A 27,597-nucleotide genomic window follows, 5' to 3' on the forward strand; every position below is an offset into this window, starting at 1 on the left:
CTTTATTATACGAGGCGGCTGCGATTAGGCGTAATAAGAACAATAAATTTTAATGAAATTTATTTTTAATATGTAATACAATATTTTGCATGTAAGACTAAAATAGAATGTATATTATATAAGGTTTCCACGTCGTGTAACAACATTTTAATAATTCAGCCCCATACGAACGTCAGTTTTAGTCTCCACTGTAATGTGTGTATCAGTATCGAAGTTGGCAACTCAGTTAGTCATTTTCGGCAGTCGAGTTATTTTCGAGCAGATTTCTTGGTGTGTCATTTCAATCACTTTTTTCGCTTTTAAACATTATAAAAATCGGTAAAACATGTTAATTATTTTATGGAAATTGTCACGAAGAAGTGCAGATTGGTATACGGGCCGTTGTTAGTGTTTAAAGAGTATCAACATACAAAATAATACATAGTCAATTTTCCTCTGCTCAATAAATTTTTCTGTTGTTGCTTTCGTCGTCAACGTCGCTGCCTTCAATTCAATTCTTTTTCGAGCTAATGTCACTGCCGCTGTTGACTGCGCTGCCGCCGTCTCCAATGTTATATTGAGGAAGAATAAACCTGTGAACATTGCTGTTTTTAATAAATTGTGTTTAATAAATATATAGTAGAAACAACAAACAAAGTTGGCATTAACTACACAAAAAAATTAGTTACCTAATGTAATAGTTGGGATTACTAACAACTCATTACATTTTCTAATTTAAAAAATAATAAAAAATATCACTTCTTATTAGCTAATGTTAAACGGCGGTGTTGTAGGTGCAACCATAAAATAGCTTTGTAGTGAGTTCAACAAATTCGGAGTAGTGGCAACAGTATAATTATATGGTAAGTGTTTGTACCCACATATGCTACTTTAATTTTGATATAATTAGTACGTAGGTAGAATGGGTATGTACAAATGTAAATACATTTCAAATCTCTCCGTGAATGGTTTTTAGAATGCTGCTGCGAATTTATGTTATTTTCTTGGCTTTGTAAGAATCATATGTATGTATGTATATAAAATATTTACTCTTCATAAATATTTATTGTTTTCTGTGTTGTTAGTGCCAATATCGCTTAGATAATAAACAAATTCTGACTTATTAAAATGTATTTTTAATTTTATTTATTTATTTCGTGTAAGTTTTATATTTAATATGTACACAAATGCATGGTTATGTTTCCTACCCTATGCGCATATATGTACATACATATATACATATATTCATTTGTTTTATGCGTCATCTAAGCTGCTTTTGTCTCGCAACCAAAGAGTATCCAACAGACACAATTGCAAGCATTTCAACGATGACAATAGCATAGTTGTAGCTATATGGTGCACTTTACTTCATGCAATTTTCCAGGTTTTTTCTATTTACTTTTATTTGTTCTGCTGTTTTCACAAAAGAGCAGCGTACAAAAGAGGGCGACAAGTGGTCGCTTGCAGAAGTGCGCAACAACATCAACGGTATGTTCAAAGAAATGCAGTCTGAGTTGCAACAGAATAAAAGAGGAGAATTGAACCGTGTGGCATTTCACGAAAAGCTGCAATAAAAATCATACAACATACAAATGTTATATATGTACTTATACTTACTATAAATAAGTCTGGGCCGTCGGTGTTGTACTATGAGAGCAAGTAATCTTTTATCTGATAAAGTAACCTTAAGAAAAATATGTACTATATTCGCCATAAATAAGTTTTTCTTTCTTATTACATCGGTCACCTGCAGCCAACATAATTTTTGTTAGCTTTTTGACTTCTCTATCTGCAACATATCTGATGTAGTTTTAATATTTTCTTCCCAGTGCTTGTGAATCACTGCACACCGTGTTCTAATCTATGGCTACATGTGTCTCACAATTACTCTTGCGGTTTATACGTGCCTTTGGCTGCGCTAAGTCTACATACAATGTTTATTCCGACGATGGCGCCAATTTTCACAGGGAGCTAGACAGCCGAATTGAGTCACAGTGCGCCATACAAACATGTAGTTACATATTAATACATATGTAAGTGTGTAACCTCTTAAGTTGCCAATAGCTCTCACCGCAAACTGTTGCTCCTCCGCCGGTTCAACTCTGCACAACTCGGAGCATACTAGATGCTTTTGACAAATGTGAACATTCATTCATTCATGCATTGAAAGGCTTTATTATTTATATGCTTTTTGTAGCTCACTATTTGCTTTGACAAATTTTATTCTATTTTTACTTTAAACCATTAAAATGTTTTGTAGCTGCCTTAAAATATATCAGCTCCATAACATCCCTCCAACAGTCTATAATTTGTGCATGCACTACCTGCTTCAATGAATGTCTGCCACATTTTAAATCCCATAAGCTTGAGCAGCAGCGCTGATCTTCACACTTCGGTTGCACACGCTCTAGAGGACACACTAAATTTAGGTTGCACAAACAAATGTTTTAGTGTGTCTGGATGCTGTATTGCGCCACCTTTGATTGCAGTCGATAAGTTGGGACATTGTATACCGTTAAACTTCAAGACCCCAACACGGAAACATAAATTTTCTGCTGCCACATGGGGAACGCAAGTTTTTTTTAAGATTTGCATTCAATTTGAATGTATATACATATGTATGTATATGTGTATTCATTCTTGTAATTTATGACTAATTTGAAAATGTTTTCAATTATTACAAGGAATCCAACTTTGGAAGATTTTGTTTATGTTTTATTTCAATTTCAATTGGTTGCACTTTTGAACCGCGATAAATTATTAAAATTCTATTTTTGTGCTAAAATTAATGAACTTTTGTGCTTATTCATCGCCGACACTTGTTTTAAGAGTAAATTTCAAAATTCAAAAAGATTTTCGAAAATATTTTGTTGTATGCATCTCAATTTGCAGATAACGGTATTTTTATCAGCATCTCACCATTTGGTTGTAGATCCGCCAGCATGTCAATAACTTTGAATAGTCATTGCTTCCTTACCCGATACCTTAATGATAATCCTAATTTGGGTTAATCCTCAAAAGGGTCATAACTTCTGAATTGTTCCGGACTACGACGGGATGCCTCTTGATGTCCCCTATGGAACACCTACATAGCGAAGCCCGTGTGCTCCCAGTAAAAATGCATAATGAACTCATCCAGGCAGTTCTTGCTGGGATGCTTTCGCAAAAATTACCCCTGCAGCCACCTGCTTGTAGCGGAACCGCCTCCTAGGAACATCAAGAGGTAATTCCTCAATTACGTCGACGACATTAGACAGTACGCCGACCAGGCTTCGGACGCAACAAAATTCCGACAAGCACTGACCGCCATTTACAGTGGAGCCATCAACACCTTCATCGACTCCCTTCCAGTGAATGGCGTACCCGGAGTCAAACCACCACCAATCGCACGAGTTGCCTCGAGAAACGAGAGTGGCTCTTGGAGCAGGTTAAACACCTACTTATCCAGAATATAGCCTGACATATCCTATATATGTGCTGCCTGCAATGAGTCTCCGCATGACACTGGACCCTTCTTTGCATGCCCCACCAACCCCACTCATCTAACAACCCTCTCCCTTTGGTCCGACCTCGTCAAAACAGCAAGCTTCTTGGGTTTTCCTTCAAGTATGGCCCAATATTTGTAAATTCCTTAAACCCTACTTTGCTTAAAAAGGAATAGCCTGGACCAACTACATCAAGCATTGACATTTGCGAAGCAAGCTTGCCAATGCGGTCTGTCCGAGGCATATATGTTTGTATAAAAGTAAGTTTGTCTCGTTCTTATTTTGCTGGAGCACGCGTCGTCTGAAGTTCTTGCTGACCAAAAAAGCCATCTTACAGCCAAATGCCTTTAATTGCTGCTGTTTATTTGTGCAAGTCCGTATGCACTTATTATGTACTTGTTCGTTTCGTCTTTGTTGGGTAATGTACTCAAATAGAATTGTGTTTATTCTCCTAAATGTTGTTTATTATTATTTCACACGCTGATCTGCAATGCTTTGAATGCAACAGCTTTGATTATGCACTATTTATAAATATTTTCGAAATACTTTGATTCGAATTCATCATCAAATCAACACTTGGATTAATAAGCAACGTTCATAAGGAGTCAAAGTGAATTTTAGCGACATTTAAACAATTCCGGGGCAAGTGTCGCATTGTTTATTTATACGCAAAATATTCATACAAACGAACGAAGACTATAAGCTGTATCGAAGTTAATCGGCATATTATTGAAAATTCCACACTTCGCAATATTTTTAACGATCGATTCCAAATAATTTTGCTCTCATTTATTTTCCTTTATTTATTAATTTTTTCCACATCCATAAAATATCGCGCCCAAAATGATGTCAAATAAAGACTGGTATTTTTCAATTTTTCCCCCCTCCGTGGCCAGAATACCCCGTCGTCTCAGTTGAGGGAAATTTGATTTTGACGTCTGCGTCTGGGCGATTGGCATCGTGCCAATCGAATGTCGTCGCCTGGTGCTGTTCGTCTCTGCTGTGTTCTTGGTGCGACATATTCAATTTTTAAGTTGAGTACTTTTTGCATTAATTGTGTTTTATCCTCTACAATAAAGTAAACTGAATTTGGAGTTTCTATTTTCGTACCCATTGCCGAAAAGAGCAGAAATAAAGGGTCCATAAATAGTTGAGTGTGTAAATATTAAAATCAGTTCCTCGTGCCATGAAGGTTTGCTATGTTTCGAGATGAGGTGTAATCGTACCGAACAGTTGAAGCGCCTAAGAGGCATAAAATAGATCGTAATATTTGAGTTTGGCCGTCGGCACTTTGGGATTCAAACCAAGGACCGATAAAAGAGTAGTCATGGTTAATTTCTACTCCTAAACAGCTTTGTTTCATTTATTCGCAGATGCAAATAAGTACCTTTACATATTTATCCACCATTGTCATTATTATCATATACAAATGTATGTAGAAAAAATTAAATTCATGCATGTGAAAATTGTCTGCATGTGCATGCTTCCTCCTTATTTCCGAGAAAGTGTAAAAATATAAAAATTAAAAATAATTGTGAGGTTTTTTGAAAAATGCGAAATTTCTGCTTGCGCCGTTCTCTCGCCAATGCTCTTAGCATTATTCATATTCGTTGACATTTTCACGCTCTTTACATGACAACTATTTACGTGTGATTGCCAGCTACAAATGCAGGATGTGTATATATGTCAGCTTGTATCCGGAAGCGCATGCAGAACCAGCCAAAAAAAAAAAAAAAAAACTGAAGGATATGTGCCACTGGCGCTGCATTAAAAGTTTAATGAGAGACGGGTGAGGACGATTACCGCATTTGGAGGTTAGCTAATTTCTAAACGACGGTTATAATTCTGAACACCCAATCTAATTACCGCTAAAAACGCACATTGCATATGTTGATCCTCAGTGGGTATATTAGCCGGTCTTCCAAGTGCACTTCATTTGCTTGGCGACCTCAGGAAGCTATTTTACATTTAATCGGTTGCATTCTGCCCACGGAACCACTACGAAAGCAACAGTTAACCCATTCATTTTATGTACACATACAACTACATGCAAACATCATTTATAGATCATACGCACATACATACATATATACATACTGAGCTATGCAGATCTGCAAGAGCATTTGAACATATGTAAATCGAAGCTTATAATTGATGCAGCCATTCAAGCGAGTGCTGTTCGTCTATAAATTTACAAAGTGTAATTAAGTTTATGAATTTCGGGTGTTGTCTGCGAGGGCTGCGAATCGCTTTTGCATCGCTACTGAAATATTTTCTTAACGTATTTTAGAATCAGTGGGTTGAATGTATCTCGTTGCGGCTCTTGATTGTGCGCTCTAGAATGCAGTGTGTTGTTGTAATTTTATGCAATTCTCTGGCAATGGTTATCTGATGTAATCGCATGCAATTAATTTAGCGTGAAGGACAAGCAGTCAATGCTATTTCCATTGTGCTAATTAGTGTTCAGTGCAAATTATGGATAAATGCTATTGCATTCCATAAAAAAGGAACAACATTTAATGCTGTTTTAATAAATAGGCTCCCACTCTTGGTGGAGCTTTGGCGTTAATCGACAGTTAGGAGGAAGTTTTGGAAGTTTCAAACTGACTCCTAACGGCTTACGGTTCTACTGGAAAACATTTCCATGGCAGAAATATACATGTTCTGCATGCCACCGGAAAGATTCGGAAAGATCCCTCCCTATCCTGATGGAGCTTTTGGTATTGCTCAACGTCAATTTACCAGCCGTATTAGTTTTTTTTAGGAGATGCCAATTTCAGACGTAGGGCCATAGAGGCAGCTCTTTTTCGTGCTTTTCAGGGTAGAAAAATAGAGGCTGCTTTTGCTATTTGACGCAGATATGTATATAAATATTTAATCTGCCAGAAACAAAGAGTAATGAACGCTTTATTCCTATCCTCTTTCTTTGCACTTCATTTGAGCTGCAAGGGGAACGGTAAACGCCAGAAATTATAATGTCTGCACACTTTTGATTCACCGCTTCATTTGCGACAGACCCGCACAAATCCATCGTTACAAATACTTAAACTAAAAAGAACGAAAGTTTTATATTTAAATGTATGGATGTATATAAGCGCGGTCGCCTTAGCAAAATTATTTTTATGAGGACATAAATTTTTTGAAATGCTTTTTAAAAACAATTTTTAATAATTACGATGAGAAGACGACACATACAAACATACAATACATGCATACACACACATACTTGATGAGAAAGAGTAGGCGAAAAGCTGAAAAATAAACACTTTGCTACAACAACAAACCGACTGTAGAGAAAAAAGCATATGTGTTTATATATGTACATATGTACATACATATATGCACCTGTATGTGTACACACCTGTGTGCGTTTGTTTGTCTAATGGAAGCAATAACGAACATCTGCAAGTACCGCAAAGCTACCGGGTAATCGCCAGCGACTTCTTTAAACTGCGAAAAAAGTTGCTTTGGAAGAAAATTCTCAATGAATGGCCATCATTTGAAAGAGGGGTGTGTGCAAAGCGCTTGAAACGGTGGCCCAGTCTGCGCTGGGGGATGCGATGAGGCTGCGTGAGCGCATTGCTCTTCGGCTGCTGTTGGCGCTCCTGTTGTGTGCGTGCCACGGTTGGCGACCAGCCGCTTTGGCGTTGACAAACACGCTCGCTGTGGCAGTCACCTCAGTCTCCAAATAATCGTGAACGCGCGAGCATCAAACCGTACAGCAGAAATTTTGAACTCGCTATAGCAAAAACTAACGAACTCAGATTTCAGTGTCAACGCAAATGCTTATAGATCTTATATAGCCACATACAAGTATATTACTGAAAACAAAGTGACAAATTATAGTTAATCTTGAAAACATACATCGTGAACATTACTTCGGCCTGAGCGTGCGGTGCGGATACTTCAGCGAATGATAAATCGCGCAAAGTGGCTGTCAACACGTTCCAAGAAAGCCCGCTGGCAATGTAAAAATCGACGAACTCCACGCGGAGTGGAAAAATCTGATTTGTGCGAAGAATCGTATGTGTTTTTTGCGGTTCTGGTGACCTTGTAACCATTTTTAATTTCTCTTGCAGTTTGTAAAATTCAAAATTCCTTAAGTACAAGTCTAATTGAGGCTGTGTGCGTGCCAAGAGTGGTGCGCGAGAATTCTATGCATATACTTACATGCATGCATATATATATGTATATATGTATATACATAAATACATATACGTATGTACTATATACACACAGTTTTATTTTTATAAACCGGAAACGCTTCAAAACATTTGTCAACACCGCCACATGCAGCTCTCTCTTGTGTCGGCCTCTAGCTCTTTCGATCGTTCTCTTCTTCTTCTTGGCCTATGCTACTTTGTTTATTGCGATTTTTAATTATCTTTTAAGACAAGATCTTTAAGCAATTAATTAGGCTGCTGCCGCATGTTGTTGGTCGAGTTTGTTTGTTTTTGCTATTTTCGAAATACCACGAGCATTTTACTTGAACTTTAGTTGTTAGTGTTTTCCAACACTAAGGTTTCGATATCTACACATAGTGCATATTTACTTATCATCTTAGAGCAAGACTTCAGCGTTACGTATACGCCCTCGACGCCGTATTATTTTTGAGTAAGCTGTCTTGTTACTTGTCGATTAGAACAAACGCCGTTCTCCTTCCACAAAAATAAAACAGTTTCATGTAGCCCCGAAACATTTTAAAATCAATTTGGATATAAATATGAGTGTATATTGTCCCAGAAATAGATTTTATGGCATGTCAACTGCCCCACTGCCGCTTGTGAGCAACCAAAAAACCCACCGATCATCAGGTGCTAGTACGGCTCCTAAAGTTCAAGTCTTTTGTTGAGGTTTTCACAAGCAATTGCAGCATTAGTGTCCATTAAAATCGCTTTTCACACAACTTTCCATTTAAACATTTCTCTGACCAAAAGTAAAAGGCCAAGCAACCAGCTGTTCCGCAAGTACTGAGCTTACAATAACTGCATTTTGATCATCAACACAATTTCAGCGCTATTGCCGATATGTCTGTGGGCATCAGCCAGCCAGTCAATCAAAGTCAATTATTACGTGTCGGATTTGCGCAATAAACGTTCAGCGAAGCCAAGGCGAGTGTTGACTACCCGGCAGTAAAAAAGGCTAAGTCGTGTATCATTCCCTGAGAGGGTTCGGTCAAGTATTAGCTACATACATATGTATATGCATATATGTATGTCTTTGTTGTTATTGTAGTGGACATATTTCCGAGATGTTGCCTACCTGAAAGGATATTTTTACATTCGGACCCGTGTCGGTTAAGTAGACCCTTATGTCCTATGAACTGAGTGCACTGTGGATATATAAAGGGTTCGAGGTTTCCTAATATTTTAATGACAAGATACATAAACTTCAAATTTAATGGGGAATGTTTATCATTCGAAGGAAGATTATTTGGGAATTATTTTTTGAAGATTATCTCTTCAAATGTTGGCCGCGGCCGGATGGTCCATCCGTTATGTCCAATTTTCTTTGACTCGTTCGAGAATTTCGACTAGTAACTGGCGAATGACGTGAAATTTTGCTCCAAGGCCTGAACCGAAGCGGGATTTACATATTCCCAGAGGAAAATGCCTAACGATCCGATATCACACTATATTGTTAGCCAATCGGCTTTACGTTCTCACCGGCATTATTTTTGATTTCCTCTGGTTCATAAACCAATCCAACCGTTTTTTTTTATGAAATACCAGCTCTTGAATCTCTTGAAGTTGCTCTTCGTCCCAAATGCGGCAATTTTGCTTGTTTACGTATCCATTAAGCTAAAAATGGGCCTCATGGCTGAGCATTTGGTTCGAAAACGTCGAATATTCTTGGAATTTTTCGAGAGCCCATAGACCAAAGCGATGTCGCTCGGAAGGGTCGAGCGGCTTCAGTTCTTGCACAAGTTTTATTTTGTACGATTTAAATTTAAAATCTCGTAAAATGCTCCAAGTCTTCGTGTACACTCTCAGCTATGGCTGCTATATTTTCTTCCTTGCGTGCTGGACGTGGTCTATTCGGTCGAATATTATCCAATAATGAATGCTGGCTCTCACGATGGGTGATAGTGTTGCGAATAGTGCGCTCAGTAGTAGTGGAGTAAAGCGAAACACATTATTTTCAGAACGTGAATTTTCGTAATAAAGTTGAACGATTTGTAAACATTCTTCAGGTGTACGTCTTTCCATGACAAACTGCCAAACAATACTAAACAAAAATACCTTGACAGCCTGACACGACTCACCTGTGATCTGTCAAAAAAAGCTACTGAAAGAAGCTGAAAGCTACCTCAACTTAGATCACCCGTTACATAAATAATTTTTACAACATAATTACAGTTCATGCGGTGAAGCCAGCACAGCTCTAACCGAAAAATTTTCTTAATGGGACGCAAACGAAATTCATATTGTATTATTCCTTATTACATGAAAGAGCGTCAAATGCGAACGATTTCAGAAGTCACTAAAAAGAAGTGGTTACAATTCCGCCTAACATGGAGTATTGAAATTTATTGCTGTGTAATGAACATTTGTGGATAGCATTTTCCCGGTTTTGTTGATCATTGTTTGTTTGTTTCGCTGTCAACCCGGTGCAAAGCGTTTGCTTCTCTTCCCGCTTCTGACGTTGATTTATATTTTTAGTGCCAAAATCAACAACAAATCGGGAGTGTGTGTGGTGCTTTATCTTTGCCAGAACTGTCGCGGCTCGACTGCGCTTCTTGCGCGAAAACAAAACAACTAAGCAAACATGCCTGTGTGCAAACTTGTCGATTGGCTATTTTTATTCGCAGCAAATAATGGCAAAGAGCTTGAAGGAGATAAATATCGCGATAAAACCACACCACCCTTTTGTTTTTTAGTTATGAGAAAATTTTCAAGTGTAAGCAAATTTCGGAAAGCGTAATAAAACATTAAAAACAAAAATAAAAAATAAATTATAAATTAAAAATGAATAAATCACCGAAAGTAGGAAGGAAAAATCAGTTTCAGTGTTTTCCAATTTAATTATGAGTGCTTTCATTTGGCGACATAAGTTTCAAGATGGCAAACTTGTAAACAACATCGAATTAAAAGTGAAAAGAAATGAAAATCATTCTGCAATTTGCGTCACAACGGTACATTCTTGTGCAGTGACTAAGAGAAGCGGAAATAAACAGGAGACAATTTTAAGTGAATGGACGGACCAGCGTTTCCTTTGGAGGAAATTGTTGGCATCCGCAGCCGGCTGAATGCGAGCATTGTGCATGTGCATAGCAGTGGGCGTGTAGTGTGTGTGTGTGTGGCATTTGTGTGCGAGAGAGTGCACCATCATCAACAGCAAACATTTAAGCTAATTACATATGTGCAGCGCATGTTTTGTTTGTCAATGCGTTCCATTCATGCATACATAAATATACAAGTCATACATATACTGCATATGCCTGTGCATGTATTGCTTTTGATTTGTTTATTTAAAGTGTTTAGTGTGATTTATGACTATGGCTCCGTGCCACATAAGAAAGTGTCTTCTATGCACTCCGTGTTATTAATCCAATTGGCACTAGGGAATAATAGAGTTGATGAAGACAAAAAAACACATTTAATTATATGCATATATTGCACGGTACCCGTGCGCGTATAGGAGAGAAATGCCTGAAATATTCACACTTCACTGATAATGAATGTGACGGTGACATGTCTCCGCCTCAGCGAGCTGTATTGGCTGTTGTCGCGGTTGATCGAAAGGAGTGCGCCGTCATTTAGGGGTTCATAAAGCAAAATATGACAGTTGTGAAAAGAAAATATATATTTTTTGGTATCAATGAAGTCCATACATTCAAAGCGAAAGCCTGTGACTAATATGCAGAATATTCAAAAGGTCCAACAAATGTGCCTAGGATTAATATATTTTCTTTGACCAAATGTTGGTCGACTACTGATTCACTCTTTTCGAAATTTTTCCCCATATTTGTATAGGGAAGACAATGTTTCTTGGTACCGATCGTTCAGTTTATAGTATATAGCAGATATAGTCTATAGAGATCCGATCTGAACTATTTCTTTGAAGTTTTTATTACAGCTTTAGATAATAATTGGAGCTGGATTTCATGAAAATATCCTCTTACATGAAAAATTTGTCCATACAAACGCTGGATTCCGATTGTTCAGTTTGTATGGCAGCTATACTGTAGTGGTCCCGTATCGCCCGTTCCAACAAATTCAGCAGAAGACGGATGCAAAAATTCAGTTCGAAAATTAAAAATTGAGGGACTATTTCGTTTATGGATATGGATGATCAGACAGACGGATCGTACAGAATCGACTCAGCTTGTTATGCTGATCATTTATATTGGGTACTCAAAAATGGTATTTTGCATAAATGAAATAGTAATTTTTAAATATTTTTTAGTCAAAATTGGGTTTTAAATAAGAAAAATAATGTCATTTCCTTCGTTGGTGTTCAGTTTAAAAATCGCAGAAATAAACTTTTTTCCAAAGTACTATAAAAAAAGAAACACACAAGCACAATTTTTTATCGGTTGTTCTTCTGTTTGTTTCTAAGCAAATTCTGGTTCCCATATAGCCCATGAGCAGCCAGTGACAAACTGCCTTGGAATTCTCGCGATTTTCACTTCAGCGTGTGTCTTTTAAAATGATCTCAAAAAATATCTGCGCCATACAAATGGATAAAAATTTAATCGCTCTTTTACGGTTGCATTCAAATCTTCAAACAAACATACTCGTATTTGCAAATGGCCGTACATACACGAGAATATAAATAGCTGTGGTGAAAAGCTGAAAAAATACATTTCTTCTCAAGTATTCACGAACGAGAGAGTTATCGCTTAATATGAATAGTCTGGTAAGATTTAGAGGAATCACCAATAAACATAATTTGGAATTCCTTTTGAATCAGTTGGAATTAATCTATTTAATTAACGGCACTTAAAGGCTTTCAACAAGTGGAGCGTGCTTTTTGTCGAGGTGCGAAAAAACTAAGATCGGCACGGTCACCCCATTAGTGCAGTGCCAAAATGGCGATTACCCGACGCGTCGACCTTGGCAACCTTGGAATTTTTCCTTCTCCAATGTGATGTGACACATTAAATAAAATATGCAGAACATTTATTTATGTATATTTGTATGTACATACATACATATGTTCATAATAAAAGAAAAAAGTGTGAGGAGAGAATTCATGGAAAAATATAATATTTTTATATTTGTCAATGGAAATGGACAATGAATTCTTCGAAATTAAAAAAAAAAGATTTTACGTGTTTTTTTATTTTTTTAAAGGGATAAATGTATGTAAAATATTTCGAATTTTCGTTTCAAAGGTTGTGTGAAGTTTAAATTGTAGTCCCTAATTAATTTTTTTATTTGAAATTGTCCATTTTAGTGTAGTTTTCATGAAATCTTCTTTATTGCAGTTCTAATTACTCGACAAGTATAGAGTCGGGCATCTACGCTGACACGATTCAACTGACCCGAATCCCAAGTGGTGTGCTTCAACTCAACGCAAGCGTTGTATCTTACGTCGAACTGGCTGTAACACAATTTTGGAAAGCTTTTGCAACAGAAAAGCCAGCAAAATGTCGCAGCCACTCATCGTCCAAGCAGAGTACTCCTTTAAGGGCGGCAATAATGACGAATTGTGCTTTAAGAAAGGCGACCTCATCACAGTCACTCAGCGCGAAGAGGGCGGCTGGTGGGAGGGCACACTCAACGATAAGACTGGCTGGTTTCCCAGCAACTATGTTAACGAATACAAGGCACCTTTGCCGCTCACAGAAACGATACGACCACCAGAGGAGATACAGGAGTACCGTTCCGTTGTGCTGAAAGATCTTCTCGACTCTGAACGGGCACATGTTGCCGAGGTTCAAGGTCTCCTGGAAAATTTTCTCGAACCACTACAGCAGGCGCAAATGTAAGAAAGCGAAATAAGAAACAAAACTGAATATTTCATTCATTCTCATGTATATTTACTTAATTTCTACTATTATAGTCTCACCGCCGATGAATACGCCCAGTTGATGTGTAATTTCGTAGAAGTCGTGAAGACACATGATGAACTACTCAAACAGATGGAAGAATGCAATGATCGGGTTGGTAAATTGTTTCTAACAAAGGCACCGCACATGAAACTGGTACATCAAGCCTACTGTGCAGCCCACCCGAAGGCCATTGTCATACTCGATAAGCACAAGTGAGTAGCGAATCTTAAAAACCAGCTTTTCAATAACATTATATTCGGCTTCGCAGAGACGAATTGGAGAAGTATATGGAGCGGCAAGGGGCTGCCTCGCCTGGTCTGTTGGTTTTAACAACGGGTCTCTCGAAACCTTTCCGCCGGCTCGATAAATATTCTGCCATGCTTCAGGAACTCGAGCGACATATGGAGAGCAGCCATCCGGATCGAGGTGACACACAACGAAGCGTTGCCGTGTACAAGGATATTGCGGTAAAGTATCTCTAAAAGTAGCGCAACGTTTTTTTACTAAGAATTAATATTTTTTTATCATTAAAAGGCGGCATGTTCAGCTACGAGGCGACAGAAGGAACTCGAGCTGCAGGTGTTAACGGGGCCAGTTCGCGGTTGGCAAGGGCAAGAGCTTAGCACTTTAGGTACAGAAGCGATATGCTATTTTTGGTACTGAAATTCCTTACTCAAATTTTCTTCTTAACAAATTTAGGTGACATAATACACATGGGCAGCGTTGCTGTCGGGCCGGATCACAGAGATCGGTACTTTGTGCTTTTCCCACAAACTTTGCTGATACTCAGTGTTAGTCAAAGAATGAGTGCCTTTATTTATGAGGTAAATTTCAAAATATATTCATATACGATTCTTCGCTGAGCAATAACCTTATATCTTTTAAGGGGAAACTGCCTCTAACGGGTATCATTGTGAACCGTCTCGACGATAGTGACACAGTGAAAAATGCCTTTGAAATTAATGGACCCTTGATTGAGCGTATCGTTGCTGTGTGCCAAGGGCCCAACGAAGCGAATAGATGGGTCGAGCTCTTGACTTCTGCAAACCCAACTATGCCAATTGGTATCAAACGGCAACTAAGCAATCTTAGCAATAAATCGATGAGCGGCAGTAGTAGTGGGCATGCACCTCAACCTCCACCACATGTAAGTTTTCTGATGAGCCTTTTAAATACGAAATCAAAGTTACCTCAAACTCTCTGCAATGTAGCCTGCTTCTCCAAAACGTATCATTAGTAGCAGGTCTAAAGTTGACATTAGACTAAAAGCGATTTCATCTGGCTAGACAAATGATTTTAAATAAAAATTGAGTTTGAGGCAATTTTATTAATAATGGAATTTTCTTGAAGTTTTTAATTTTACTTTTTACTTAACTTTTTGTTTTGAAAAACTATTCGACGATTTCACAAATTCTTAAACATAAACTTTAAATAAAAATAACAAAAAATTCAATTGAAACTCAAAATTAACAACAATACGTAAAATCCAATAAAAACGCACGTAATGAACTGAACCACGTCGCAGAACCCTCATATTTTAGATGCGCGCGGTTATAGTACACGTTTCTCGCTCTGCGCGTACTACGCTGCTCCTCCATGCAAACCATATCGCATAACATTGCCTCCGAGTAACTACCCGCCCACCGCACCTTATGCTAACCTAAGCGCACATTTTGCCAAACTAGTAAAGACCGGGCGACTCAAGAGTACTTTAGTAAAAATGCTGCTCTACCCGCAAGCGCGGCAAAGTATCGATTTGAAGAGTATACCCCTGCGTAGAAAACGTGCCCTCAAGTCTTCGGTAAAAATGTATAAGTCAAGCCATCAGGATTTAGATTATTCCAACTCGTCGGAGCGTTCAGAATTGGAGCGGCAGGATGCCTTCGAATTGCCTACTGACTCCGAAAGTGACGAAGACGAGGATTATGAGAAATATAGCGACCATGATTCCAGCCCCCTTGAATATGTAAAATTCCACGCTAATCGGCGAGATTCGATTGACGAGGCAGCATCCGCCAACAGCGTGGAGCTTACAAGGCGAAAGGAGCGCCATTGTTCATCGATAAATCTAATAAAATTAGATACAGATAGCATGGAAGATAGCGGCCAGCGCTCTGTTGGACCGGTTGCTCTGCAAAAAGAATCACTGATCATCGGTTCCAAGGCAATGCAAGCGCTGGTACGCAAATCCACCGACAGTGTTATCATCCATACAACAACAGCCCATTTGGATTTATGTTCAAACGGCGGCATTACCAGTTGTGTGGAGGAGCTATCTGAAGACACCACAAGTCTTCAGCAAAGCTTGCACCACCAAGCGTCCCAAACCTCGCATGGCTCCTCTGTGTTTTGTGAGCGGTTTGGGGGTGCATACGTTGCATGTGAGAATCTAGCAAAAATGTCAGATGAAACCAAAATAAAGCTCGTCGCTCAAGTGTCCAATTCACCGCCAGAGCGGCATAGCATGCCGAACTTATTTGTTGGCAATCGCTTCAATCGCAGCTCGAACACTGCCGTCTATGTGCCAACTTGGCAAGATCGTAAGGAGGCACACAATTTGAGTGTTGATGCACTAAAACACCAGAGTCTAGAAAGCGACAATGTTAGATCCGACTATGATTATGGTGACCACGATGATGATGATGATGACGGTGATGAGGACGATGTTACTCATTCCAGTACGTTAGACTTGCCGGCGGAGTGCTTAACGGCCCCAGACAAGATGCAGGCGGAGTTATTATATAATTTTGATGAGAGCTGCTTGGGAAGACAAACGTTCGTAAAACCTGTGATAATTCATAATAATCTGATGAAGGCTCTCATTGCTGTAAAGCCAACGCGAAAATCAATTCGATGCATTATTGAAGAACCTCGTTCATATATTTTTTCAAACCATCGAAATTATTAACGTAAACACGGATTTGGCTGAAACACTTATGAGAGTCTTCATTGGTACAAGAGAACTTGGTTTGGTCAATCTTTATGCTTAAGGGAGTACGTGTATGCATTACTTCTATGTCACAGCCTACGATATTTAAAAAACTGAAAATATTGATATGCATTTGTATGGCACCTAAAGTATGCTTCTACGTCTCCCATGAGCAAGTTCAAGCTTAGTGCTCTCATACCACTTTTATCTGTATACATATAGCATGGCGGAGGATTTCGACGACATCATATCACCACCTTCGATGTTCAAGCCACAGTTTCTTTTCAATCAAAGCGCTCAGAGCATTCAGGAGCGGGATGGAGCGGCGACAAAAAAGAATCAACCCGACAACGACGCAATGAACGTTGCTGCTTTACACAATAGCCAGTCCACCACTGAATTGTATATAGAGCCCCAACGTGCTAGCGGTGGTTCCGGCAGCAGTAAAGAAAAACGTCCTGGTTCCATTAGGCGTTGTATAAGTTATCAGTATGTCCAAATGTCCAATGCACATGTCGAACACACTCCAGCAACACACTCGTCGCCTATCGCCAGCGAAAACAGTGGTTCATCTAATGGAAATCCAAGTAATAACAATAATCACTTAGATCGCAACATTCCCATGGAACGCACGCATCGCCACCAGCAACAATTACGCAAAGAGAGAAACGAGTCTTCGAGCTCTAAATGCAAATGTTGTGAGAGTTCACAGTGTCCAAGTCCACGCTCCAGCGACTCTGGCATGGCAGGCAGTTGCACCATCACTTCACCCGATCCACCTCATGGAAATTACTACGTTGGCGAAGATTTACCGATGTCAGAAACATCCAATTCCGATCCTAACGATATTTCTGATCTCACACGCTTCGATGTGTGTGGCATGTTTCGAGCGAAATTCCTCACACCCGAAGCTACCCAAGATCTCATAGATAATACTGACAGCATAGAACCGTTCCACCATTTACAACAACATAATGCCTCAACGTCAACCACCGCGTCGATCAAAGGTGCGCCCATCTCAACTATAACAACCGCTGAGTTGCAAATATCCGCCAGTAGTACAACCATTAATTCTGTGGCTAGCAGTTCAAGTCACCAAATGATGACGAATAGTCAAGCAAATATGCAGTTCTCATCAAGTCTGGATGACATCGACTCACCAGCAACAGCAGGTGCGACTGATGGTCCTCTATTTCGTTCTGGCATGTATGCACATTGGTGGAAGAAGGAAAAGCTTCCAACGGCGGTTGTGCGTGGCATCGCCAAGGCTCTGCAATCACCTCAGCTCAGCAAGGATTCGCTTTGTTCCAGGTGTTCCAGCTGTGCCAGCTGTGTATCTGGTGGTGGCAGTGGGTTTAGTGAAGGTACAGCCTACTCTTCATTATGCCGAGAATGTGTGTGTTTCTGTAGGTCCAACTCAGGTGGTGGGAATAGTACCAACACCACAACAACCACTTCCATGGTACAATGTCCATTGTGTTCGGCGGACGATGGCGGTGTTACCGATAATAAAGCATCTTCGGTAACTCACAGCGAGCGTGCAAGTCGATCATCCTTTGTTAATGCAGGCGCTGTTACTGCAACCACATCCAGCACTTCAACCGTTTCAAGTCCAAGTAGTTCCCTGGATTGCCCAATTTGTAAAGGTCTCATAACGCGTGGCGACTCTTTAAACTCTCTTCAGATGGCAGATGACGATGGTGCTAAATTGGCCGCCGAAGGAAATGCAGGCGATCCCAGTTCATCTCACTTAAATTGCGCGAACTGCTCCGATTCCGTTGTAGAAGGCAAGCAATCTTCATTGAAACACGCGTGCCTCCCCGGCCGCTTGACAACTGCCACTTTGCTGGCAGGTGTAAGCGAAGGCGGCGGTGGATGGGCGTGTGCGAATTCAATTGTGTTTACCTTGATTAACAAGCATTTTGTGATTTCTTTTCGGTTGGCATTTGACTTGTGCGCGAGTTGAGCGCTTTCATTAACGGCTTAATGGCCAATACTAAGTAGTTTCACTAGTGTTACTGCAATTTTCACCAATCAATAGTAAAAGTGTTAAAATGTATAAATCTATCCGAAAAGTCTCATCCGCACAGAGTTTATAAGCATTATTTGTATCAAGGAATAGTTTCAATTGTGTAACGCTAGTGATAACTGCAAACCGCGCAGTTCCCTTGAGTAATACCCTAACTGTTGACTTAACTTGAAGATGCATTCTGCTTTTTGTTCAAATTCACGTCATCTGCTTGTCTTCATCATTCATCAAACAAAAACAAAGTCAAAATCACAACCAACTCCACCAAATCACGCTGAGTTGAAAATCGTTTCGATCTAAGAAAAATGAACAATCTTCACCATTGCCACACTACACTACTTCGCCAACGCATTTGCTCGTTTCGCTTGCTTGCGCTATGTATCTAGCTGTGACAGTGGTTGCATCCGTGCGAAAACTAAACTAAACAAATTAATTATGAAAACCATAAACTAAAAAAAATATGAGAAAACAAAAAAAACTAACTGAAGCAAATTTTTGAAGCATTTTTCTTTGTTGGTATTAATTGCGTCAGAAATGTTTGGAAACTAACAAAATTGCGAAATTGCCACTTACTTGTATGATGTGAAACGAAATGTGTTTTAATTTTTCAGATGTCTCCACCCGCGAACCTCGGCATGCTGGCGGCGCAGCGCACAAACTCCCAAAGCTCAGCGGCGCCGACAACGTCAATGGGCACGTCCCTGTCGCATCCGTCACAACACAAACGGAGCCTGTCGTTCAACCACCACCTCAGCTACAATCAATACACGCACAGTCAGCCTCCACCACCTCATCATCATCTTCCACCACCACAACCAAATCCACAAAATCATCCGGTGGCACCAAACCACAAATCAAGTTTAGCCCCGACATCGAGCAATTTTTCAAAGAGCCAGTACCTAGCAGCAGTGGGGGGAAGCACAAGCGCAAAGATAGGAAACACAAGAGGTGAGCGATCTTTCCTATACCATGTGCTTCTTATAACATTGGTTTAAACTTTAGCTAATTGGAGTATAACGAATCTGCGTCCAGCACCGCCTCTGCGCCCCAATTTACTAAATGCGACGACGCAAAGCGGCAGTGGCGTCACCAGCGGTAGCGGAAGCGCCAACGCGTTGGCTAGCTACTGCAGCGGCCGACGAACGCAGCCAACTTTCGAGGAGGATGTGCTGGTTTTGAGAGTTTTTGAAGGCTATTGTGCTGCCTACCAGAACACCACACGCAACACTATACATTCGGGTAAGTGCTCCACACACACTGTTCCCTCGCACTTATTTCTCATTGGTAGTACTTAATCATACTGCACATTGCTTAGAGGTGGGTGCATCTGTTAATTTTTTTTTAACTCTCACCTCATTTCACTATTGCTTGTGGTTTTGTTGTTTGTTTGGAGAACTCTGTATAAACGTTTTGTTTTTTTTTTTTGCCATTTTGCACACAAAGTGCGTGCGTGAAGACTTTGAGTGAAGTACTGTGGCGCCTGCGCAGTGTTCAGTTCCTCTCAGTGTGCTCACATACGTGTTTTCGTTTTCTGCTTCATGTGGGTTTCATAATTACTGCTCGTAAGTTTTTTTTTGGAGTTTTGTTCGACAAAACAGAAACACTTGTATATTCTTTGGTTGCATTGAAAACATATTTACATATACCGCTACTAAAATATTTGACAAAAACTAAAACAACAACTGCAATTGAAATTCTTCATTGGAAAAACGTATCGAAAAGTGTGGTTTCACAATTGAATCATGATTCGCAAAGGGGCGTAATGATAATTAGAATAACAGTAACAGTTTTATTTAAATACATTGCTTAATTATTACATAAGTTAATTAATATCGCTAATTAGTAAATAAAATAATCTTTAGTTTTACATATTGGATTAGACTAAGTAAAGCTGTTTTTACTTTATTTGAAACTAGTTGTTAACTAATATTAATCCACCATTTAGTATACATACATATATATGATTAAAGCTAGTATTAAAACATTAATAATACCCATTTGTCTACACTAATCCACAAATAAAAACACACACAAACCAGGAGCTCCCGAAAAAGAAATAGAGAAGCCCGAAATCGTTGTAACGAATAAATGCTATTTTAGTTTTTTTAATTTAATATTAATTGGAAAATGTACATATATATTTAAAATGCCTACGGTTTTATTTAAAATTTTCGTTTATGGTTTCATTGGAATTACAATTACATGCCCCTGATATCACATGTTTCGTTTCGGTATATACTAGACCATCATTTTGGGTTGTTGTCATACTGGTGTTTCATTATGTTCCTACTTGCCCACCTATGGTATTTTCTGTCCTATTAATGTACTCAGTTGTCACTGCCCATGTAGAGAAAAATTAATTGATAATAATCATAATCAGGATCCATCCATCCAGCATGAAAAATACCTGCAGGATCCCTAATCCACTGGATGGAATTCTAGCAATTTCACCTCACAGTTACCTGTAAACCCCAGCCTCTCCATAAATGATTATGTTGGAAACATGTTTTTACCGCTATTAACTGCTTACGTATACCGTTAAGATTTATTTACTCTTCTAAGTATCTATACAATGCAGTTCCAATAAAAGCGGACTCCTTTAGCCTAAACTCGCTTCTGAGTTTGCCTAGCACCACTCTGCCATTTCAACTCAGAATTCCATTTAAACAATGTACATAATTTAGACTATTAATTAATGTTGTGCATATTTATCGAAAAAAATAGTTTACCTTTTAACTTCTTACTTATCCCGCTGTTCAAACATCTCCACAGAATACTCTGCTCCTATTAATAATTGCGGCTGCGTGAATTATTTTCACTTATTGTACTATATTGTTTGTTTAACCCACCGCTCATGTAATATTACTTTTGTGTTTTTTGTTGTTTTGGGATTTTGTGGTGTTTTGGTTACCTTATGCTTATTTAATTACGCTTTGTTGTCAATTGTCGACTCACTTTAGAGTCTCACCTTGTTTTGACTTCTGTTGTCTCCAGTTATTGTGTTGGTTTTCGCCTTTTTTCGTTCTTCGATTTCATTTCTCTCTTTGTCTTTCTCTCTTCCCCGCACTCTTTTACACATTTTTGTTCCGACCCATTTAGCACTGCAACCGTGGACGCCCTGCTTGCCGATACGCGGCGGAAAGCTGCAGACCAGCAAAACCTTTTCAACATCAAATCCACAACTGCCACACCTGTGCAATACAGGCGTCCCATTTCCGGGCAACAGCGGCGCGACTAACCAACAAAATTCCACAAACAGCCTGAATTCCTCGTACATTTGGCGGGAGGCGAGTCCAAACTATTTCAATCTATATTCTAGTTCAGTTTCATCGTTGAATGCAACAACAACAGGAGTAAGCGGCGGTGCGAATGCCGGTGGCTACCGCTATTCACTTTCTGGCGCCACCACCACAAATGCCGGCAGTGGCCCTTCTAGTCTGCCAATATACGAACGTGCACTCTCAGAGGAGCGCGCAACCCGTAAATCACTCAATCGCATGAAGAGCGGCTTTGGTTCGGGATATGATAACATTTTTATGACACCACTGTTGCCACGCAAGAACAAACCATCTCCTAAGCTCGTGAAAAATAGCTACCAAACCCACCAGCGGTCTCCACCGCCTTCGTCTACATCGTTGCGCAATCGTAGCGATTCGGAACGACTCGACTTAACACCTCTAACGATTACGGAGCAGGAGCCGCCACCTCAGCGACAGTTACAAAAGCAACAGCGTCCACCAGCGCCAGGTCTTTACGACCGCCGCTTGAATCGTTCCTTTGAGACGACGGTTTCCCATCGTTACGCCGGCTACGGCGGCGGATACATAATGTCCGGCTACGGCCCGTCCACCGGCTATAAAACGACACCACTGCGACGCAGCACACCGCAATTAGCCGGCGGTGAAGATGTGGTTGACAACGGGCGAGACAGCGACGACGTCGAGGACGGACCGCATGGCTGTAGCGCTGCACTGTTGCGCAACGGTAGTAGCGTGGGAAATTGCACAGCCGGCGATCATGAGGCGAGCACCAGCGCAGACGGCGACAGCCAACGTCATTCGGGCAGCTGGTGTTGCGGTAATTTTGTTATGAAGCAATGGCGCAAAATGAACAATTATTGATTGTTAGGTGGCTGCATAGAGACGCTTAATGCACGCTTGCTGACAGCGTGTTTACTAGCGCCGTCAGCGCTGTCATATCGCTGCTGCTCATTTCTAATTTGCTGCATTTTGCGTGCTGCTTCTCTTGTGCTGAGCCACAGCCGTTAGTTAATTAATTTTTTGTTGTGCAAGCGCTACAGTTAAATTAGCTAAATGTGTATGTAGTGGATAAGTCAGATTTTGTATATGTATGTCTTAGTATTAGTTGTAGGCATACTATTCGGTGATAGAGGCTTCGCGCATGCGCAGAACAGAAGTAAAAGTTTGTATTGACTTTTATGACACAAAATTGAATTTAGCTATAACGTTTGATACACTTAAACTAAAATATATATACATATATATGTATATATTTTTATTATATTGACAATTAAGAGAATCGGGCCATCGCAATAGCTTTATTTTTGCTTATATTTATTCACATATTGTGTTTTAATATGCATACGGTTTGGTTTTGTAAATATTCAAGTTTAAAGTTGCTATCCACTTTTTACATTTATGAAATGTATGCCTTACATAATATATGACCTATACAATAAGTTAATACACTTAATTTATAAATAATATTTTTATACTATGTAAATTTCCAAACATGCATTAATTGAAATCTATTATACATATTTACGTATGTATGTATGTATGTGTGTATACTTGGAGCAGTTGTTACTCATATTATTTCGTATGAAGAGAATCAGTTCGAACTTTTGACAAAGCCGGAGTCAGTCTTAAATTTTATAATTCATTCTTAAATTAAATTAATTATTATTTAAATAATTTAATGAAATTAGTAGCTCAGTTAGGTTTCCAAAACCGCTTTCCGAAACATCCCAGTTTTAATGAAATTGAATACTCAAAGAAAATCTTTTTTTTTTTTTGCATTAAATTATGTTGACAGTGCAAAAAAAGTTATATTCTGCTCTCTGTTAAACTTAACCTCCAAACCCCTGAATGAATAAATGTGAGAAATTAGTAAAATGCATTTCTAGCCAAATATCTACGTTTTATAGCCAAACTGAGACTGTCTGAACAATTGTACAATACGTATCAATATAATTGAATATACCCGTTAATTCTAAATGCTGCTCGCATTGCTTGCCCTTTGCCATAAGTGACCTATACGCAGTTGCCACATTTTAGGATAATTCGTTCTGCCGCAGCGAATGCGGTCAACTGAGAAACTCAGCCCCAATGATTTAACAATTTATTGAGATGATTGACTTTCAATATTTTTTATTGATAGATATTGATATTTTTATTGACTATGTGCAGCACTATGTGCTCTGTATGACAGGCAAGCAGCTGTGCAGTATTCCTCCGAAAATTGAAAAAAATATAGAAAATTAAATGTTCAAGGAAGAGGAGGAATGCATGTTCTTGATAAAATATCATCTTCTAGTGTACTTTCGTTAGTCATTTTTTCTGTGAATCACATTTTGTTATATTTATAATAATTTTTTTTAGAGAATTTTGTTACTAACTCCTACCAAAGACGTAAAACGAATCAAAGAAGAGGTTTATTACTTTTAAGTCTTGTACCGCTCAGTGAATGGGCGTATACCATGAATACAATAAGAATTTGCAAAAACAAAAATAACAATATATAATATTGAAATCGTGTATGCTTTAAATGTTATTGCAGTGAAAATTATGTATATGTGTATTGAAATTTGTATGTATGTAATACAAAACACAAATGTATGTACAATTGAAATGTACTTGCTAATCTTTAAGTTAGCCTGGAGTCTTTTAAGTAACTAATACTAAGTCATCATGAACCAGTGTGTGAGGTTTCACATTGAAATTAATGCAAAAACAAAAAAACAAAAACAACAATAAATCCATAATACAAACTGAATTGAAGAATATTTTTTAATACCTGATCTCAAGTGTGAAATCAAAAATATTTTTTTAAGCGCCGTAACTCACCCAAACCGCAACAACAATAACCACAAACGAAACCCAGCAACAAAGTGGGGAAGATGTTGACAAGTGAAGCATTTTCCATTCGCTCTGATTAGTAGTGTAGCTTAGCCCTTCAGGACATGTTGATAAACAATGAGAAGCGTTTTCGATATTCACAAATGTGTAGTGTATGTCAATTATTTGGTATGATTGCCGATAAACATATCAGCATTTACATCTTACATACTTAGTGCGCAGCATTGCAAGAATGCACGATTGAATTTACAGCTAACTCAGCCTTGGCTAATTTTCGTTTGCAAAACAATCATTTGTTGCTTGTTTTATGGCCTGGGAGTGCCCAGCGCCCGTGTCCAGTCACCGGATTTTGGGTTGGTTTTTTTTGTTTTTTAATTACGAGTGACCACTTTCCTCCAAGGCTGAGCAACAAAATTTAGCAAATATTGTTTGAAAGTATTGTATGTAGTTATATTTCTATATTTCTTCTCGAGTATACTAATCACTTTTATTACGTAATATATTGAATGATGCGTTTGCAATGAATTCCTTTTGTCTACATAAGCCTTGCTTCCATATGTACTCGTATTTAAGTATTTAGTTGTTTGTTGTTTCTATAAAGATATTTTTGATAATCGTTTGTTCCGAATATTTGCACCATCAAAATCACAGTTCAGCAATAGAACCTTGAATCCATCACAGCTAGCAACACCATTCCACAATATTCTATGTTTTTTCTTTTCTTTTACCACTTCGAACACCTCAACCAACTTCATCACCAAAATCACCATAACCATCACTATCTATCTACATACAAACGTCAACAACAACAACAATCAAAACGACACTTTCTACAAACCCCGACCATATGTGCAGGCTTGGAGAACGAAGATATGACACCGACTCTGCGCCAACTGTGGACTGCAATCCGGCAGATGCAGCAGGAAATGTCACAAATGAAGCTACAAATGAACGAGGAGCGTGCCTTGCGCACGAGCCTGCAACAGCTGTTGATGCAACACTTGGAGGCGGGCAGCGCGGTAAGCAATACGCCGAAATGTTGACTATGCAAGTGAGAGTGCGCCGAGACATGTGTGCCATATATAAGCAGATCGAATGTAAATGCCTGAAGGACAAAGTATGCCTTCAGTCAGTGGGACGGTAACGTAGCGGGAAGAGCGAGTGTGTCGGTTGCACCTACGCATCATTTCGTGGACATTTTGTTGCAATTTTTCTTTATGAAAGAACAATAATGTTTTATTTATAAGTATGTATTGTATGTAATTCCGTGTTTTAAGTAGCCCACTTATGGTAAGTGCATAGTTTTTAGACCTTTGCATACATAGAATGTGTCATATTTAACGCTCACGCTCTAGTTTTTATTAACTTAAGTATTAAGCACAAATATTCATTAATTTTTGAGCATAGTTTATGTGAAGTCTCACGAGATTCACAAATAGTTGTGAACTAGACTTAACTAATGTTATATTATTAGTATTTTGTAGGTCGATAGTAGATTAACTGCGCTGGGAAAGCAACAGTAGTGGCTTTTCCGAAGAAATTTCCAAACACAAATAGAAATATTATTTGAGTATGTCTTTGCTGGCAACAGAGTAAGCATGCTGCTTTCACGTTTACGCTTATCATTCATGTTAACAGTTAACTACTTTTGACCTTGATGGTTTAGAGGTTATGACATCACAAACGCTTTGCTCATTTCTTAACTATTCGGATCTGCATAATCACACAAGGATGTGGAACGTTTAATTTAAACATATACTATTTGACGACGAATAGTGTAACTAAGCAAAAATTTTAAGAGCAATTCGATTAATTTAAAAAATTACACAAAAGTGTAATTGCCCTAAAATTAGTTAACTGGCAGTTTTTTACCCATCCGGATCCGGTTATTTAATTTAACTTTGTAGTTTTCAAATATTTTCAAATTTTCAAACGAATAATTTTCTTTAATAACTTAACCAATCACTTATTAAGTCAGACGCACAAAACTTCTACTAGAAAACAAATTAATTAATTAATATACGTAATAATAAACTAATTTTTATAATCGAACAAAAAAGCAATTACAACGACATTACCTTTTCGACAGCCAAGTAATAAGTTGAGAGGCCGAAATACTAAGCAGAACCGAAGTACAGTGCTAATTGTAATTACGAATCTGAAAAATAGCTCATTAAGAAAAAAATACAGTTTAGTAGATAAGCAAATATAATAACGTATTGCTTTGCTTTTAATAATACACGAGAATGGAAGCCGTAACTAATTGTATTTATAACTACTGTAGGTATGCATATTTGATTACCGTTTTTTCATACAATAGCTGTTGTCAATGGTATTTTTGTTGATAAGGAATATTGGAAGCGTTTTATTGCTTGCCAAATGTGTTCGCAGGAATATGAATTATATTCAAACGGAAATTAGTAAAGTATTAAATAAAAAAAATTGTATTTTTAGCTTTGCAATATTATCGGTAGAGTGTATTGAGGCAAGTAACAGGATTTATTCACTTGTTGCATAGTGCTTTTGTTGCTATTGTAATTTCAATGTGTATTGTTGAGAAATGCTCATTAATCTCCTTTTTGGATTGTCAATTATTTACTTCCAAACCAACAAGTAATTAAACAGTAATAGAGCATTACGTAATTGTAAGCACAAAATAATGGATATTATACTGACAAAAAATAATAATAATAACAAAAAAATAATTTATGCTAATGCGAGTGTCTACACGCGTACAACTAAATAATAAAAGCGAATATTTTCTATTCCATTTCGAAGGAATTGTGTTGTTAGTTGGAAAAAATATAGATAGTGTACCTCTGATTTCGATTTTTTTTAAAGGTTCTACACATATTTGTAAAAGTTTTGAAAAATAACTTAGTAAGAAAAAATACAGTTTTCGTTGATAAGCAAATGTTATACTGTATTAGCACAACTACACTGGAAGTCCACCTGAGCACGTCTAGGTATCTTTTATATCATTTCTTTCATTATCCCTTGGCCTTATATAGTTTAGGTGAAATCCGTTGATTACGACAGAACTTAAAAAACATTTTGGCCAACAAATGAAATTATTA

The 27,597-nt window shown here is 38.4% G+C and overlaps 1 protein-coding gene across 5 annotated transcripts; it reads left to right on the forward strand.

Moving 5' to 3' along the window:
- The first annotated feature begins 274 nt into the window (after nt 1-274).
- On the forward strand, nt 275-27,297 carry LOC120769709 (rho guanine nucleotide exchange factor 7). Of its 5 annotated transcripts, XM_040096848.1 has the most exons (12): nt 284-842; nt 12,898-13,397; nt 13,476-13,676; nt 13,733-13,931; nt 13,999-14,095; nt 14,164-14,288; nt 14,351-14,611; nt 19,034-19,370; nt 19,425-19,661; nt 21,522-22,406; nt 22,461-22,499; nt 25,376-27,297. In XM_040096848.1, exons 2-12 carry the CDS (start codon nt 13,060-13,062, stop codon nt 25,561-25,563), a joined length of 2,907 nt encoding a protein of 968 aa, XP_039952782.1. In that variant the 5' UTR covers nt 284-842; nt 12,898-13,059; the 3' UTR covers nt 25,564-27,297. The 5 variants fall into 5 exon arrangements, with proteins under 5 accessions (XP_039952779.1, XP_039952782.1, XP_039952781.1 ...); XM_040096845.1 differs by lacking the exon at nt 25,376-27,297 and having other exon boundaries at nt 275-318; nt 749-842; nt 21,522-24,452; XM_040096847.1 differs by lacking the exons at nt 21,522-22,406; nt 22,461-22,499.
- Nucleotides 27,298-27,597: the final 300 nt, after the last annotated feature.

Source organism: Bactrocera tryoni, chromosome 2 (assembly GCF_016617805.1).
Source record: "Bactrocera tryoni isolate S06 chromosome 2, CSIRO_BtryS06_freeze2, whole genome shotgun sequence".
In the NCBI taxonomy this organism is placed as follows: Eukaryota; Metazoa; Arthropoda; class Insecta; order Diptera; family Tephritidae; genus Bactrocera; species Bactrocera tryoni.

Bases quoted from the DNA above. Each gene is read 5' to 3' on its own strand.
- LOC120769709 (XM_040096848.1), top strand. From the start codon at position 13,060: ATGTCGCAGCCACTCATCGTCCAAGCAGAGTACTCCTTTAAGGGCGGC. The intron at 19,371-19,424 runs GTGAGCGATCTT...TTTAAACTTTAG, and splicing joins AAAGATAGGAAACACAAGAG to CTAATTGGAGTATAACGAAT. The intron at 22,500-25,375 runs GTAATTTTGTTA...CCATATGTGCAG, and splicing joins TTCGGGCAGCTGGTGTTGCG to GCTTGGAGAACGAAGATATG.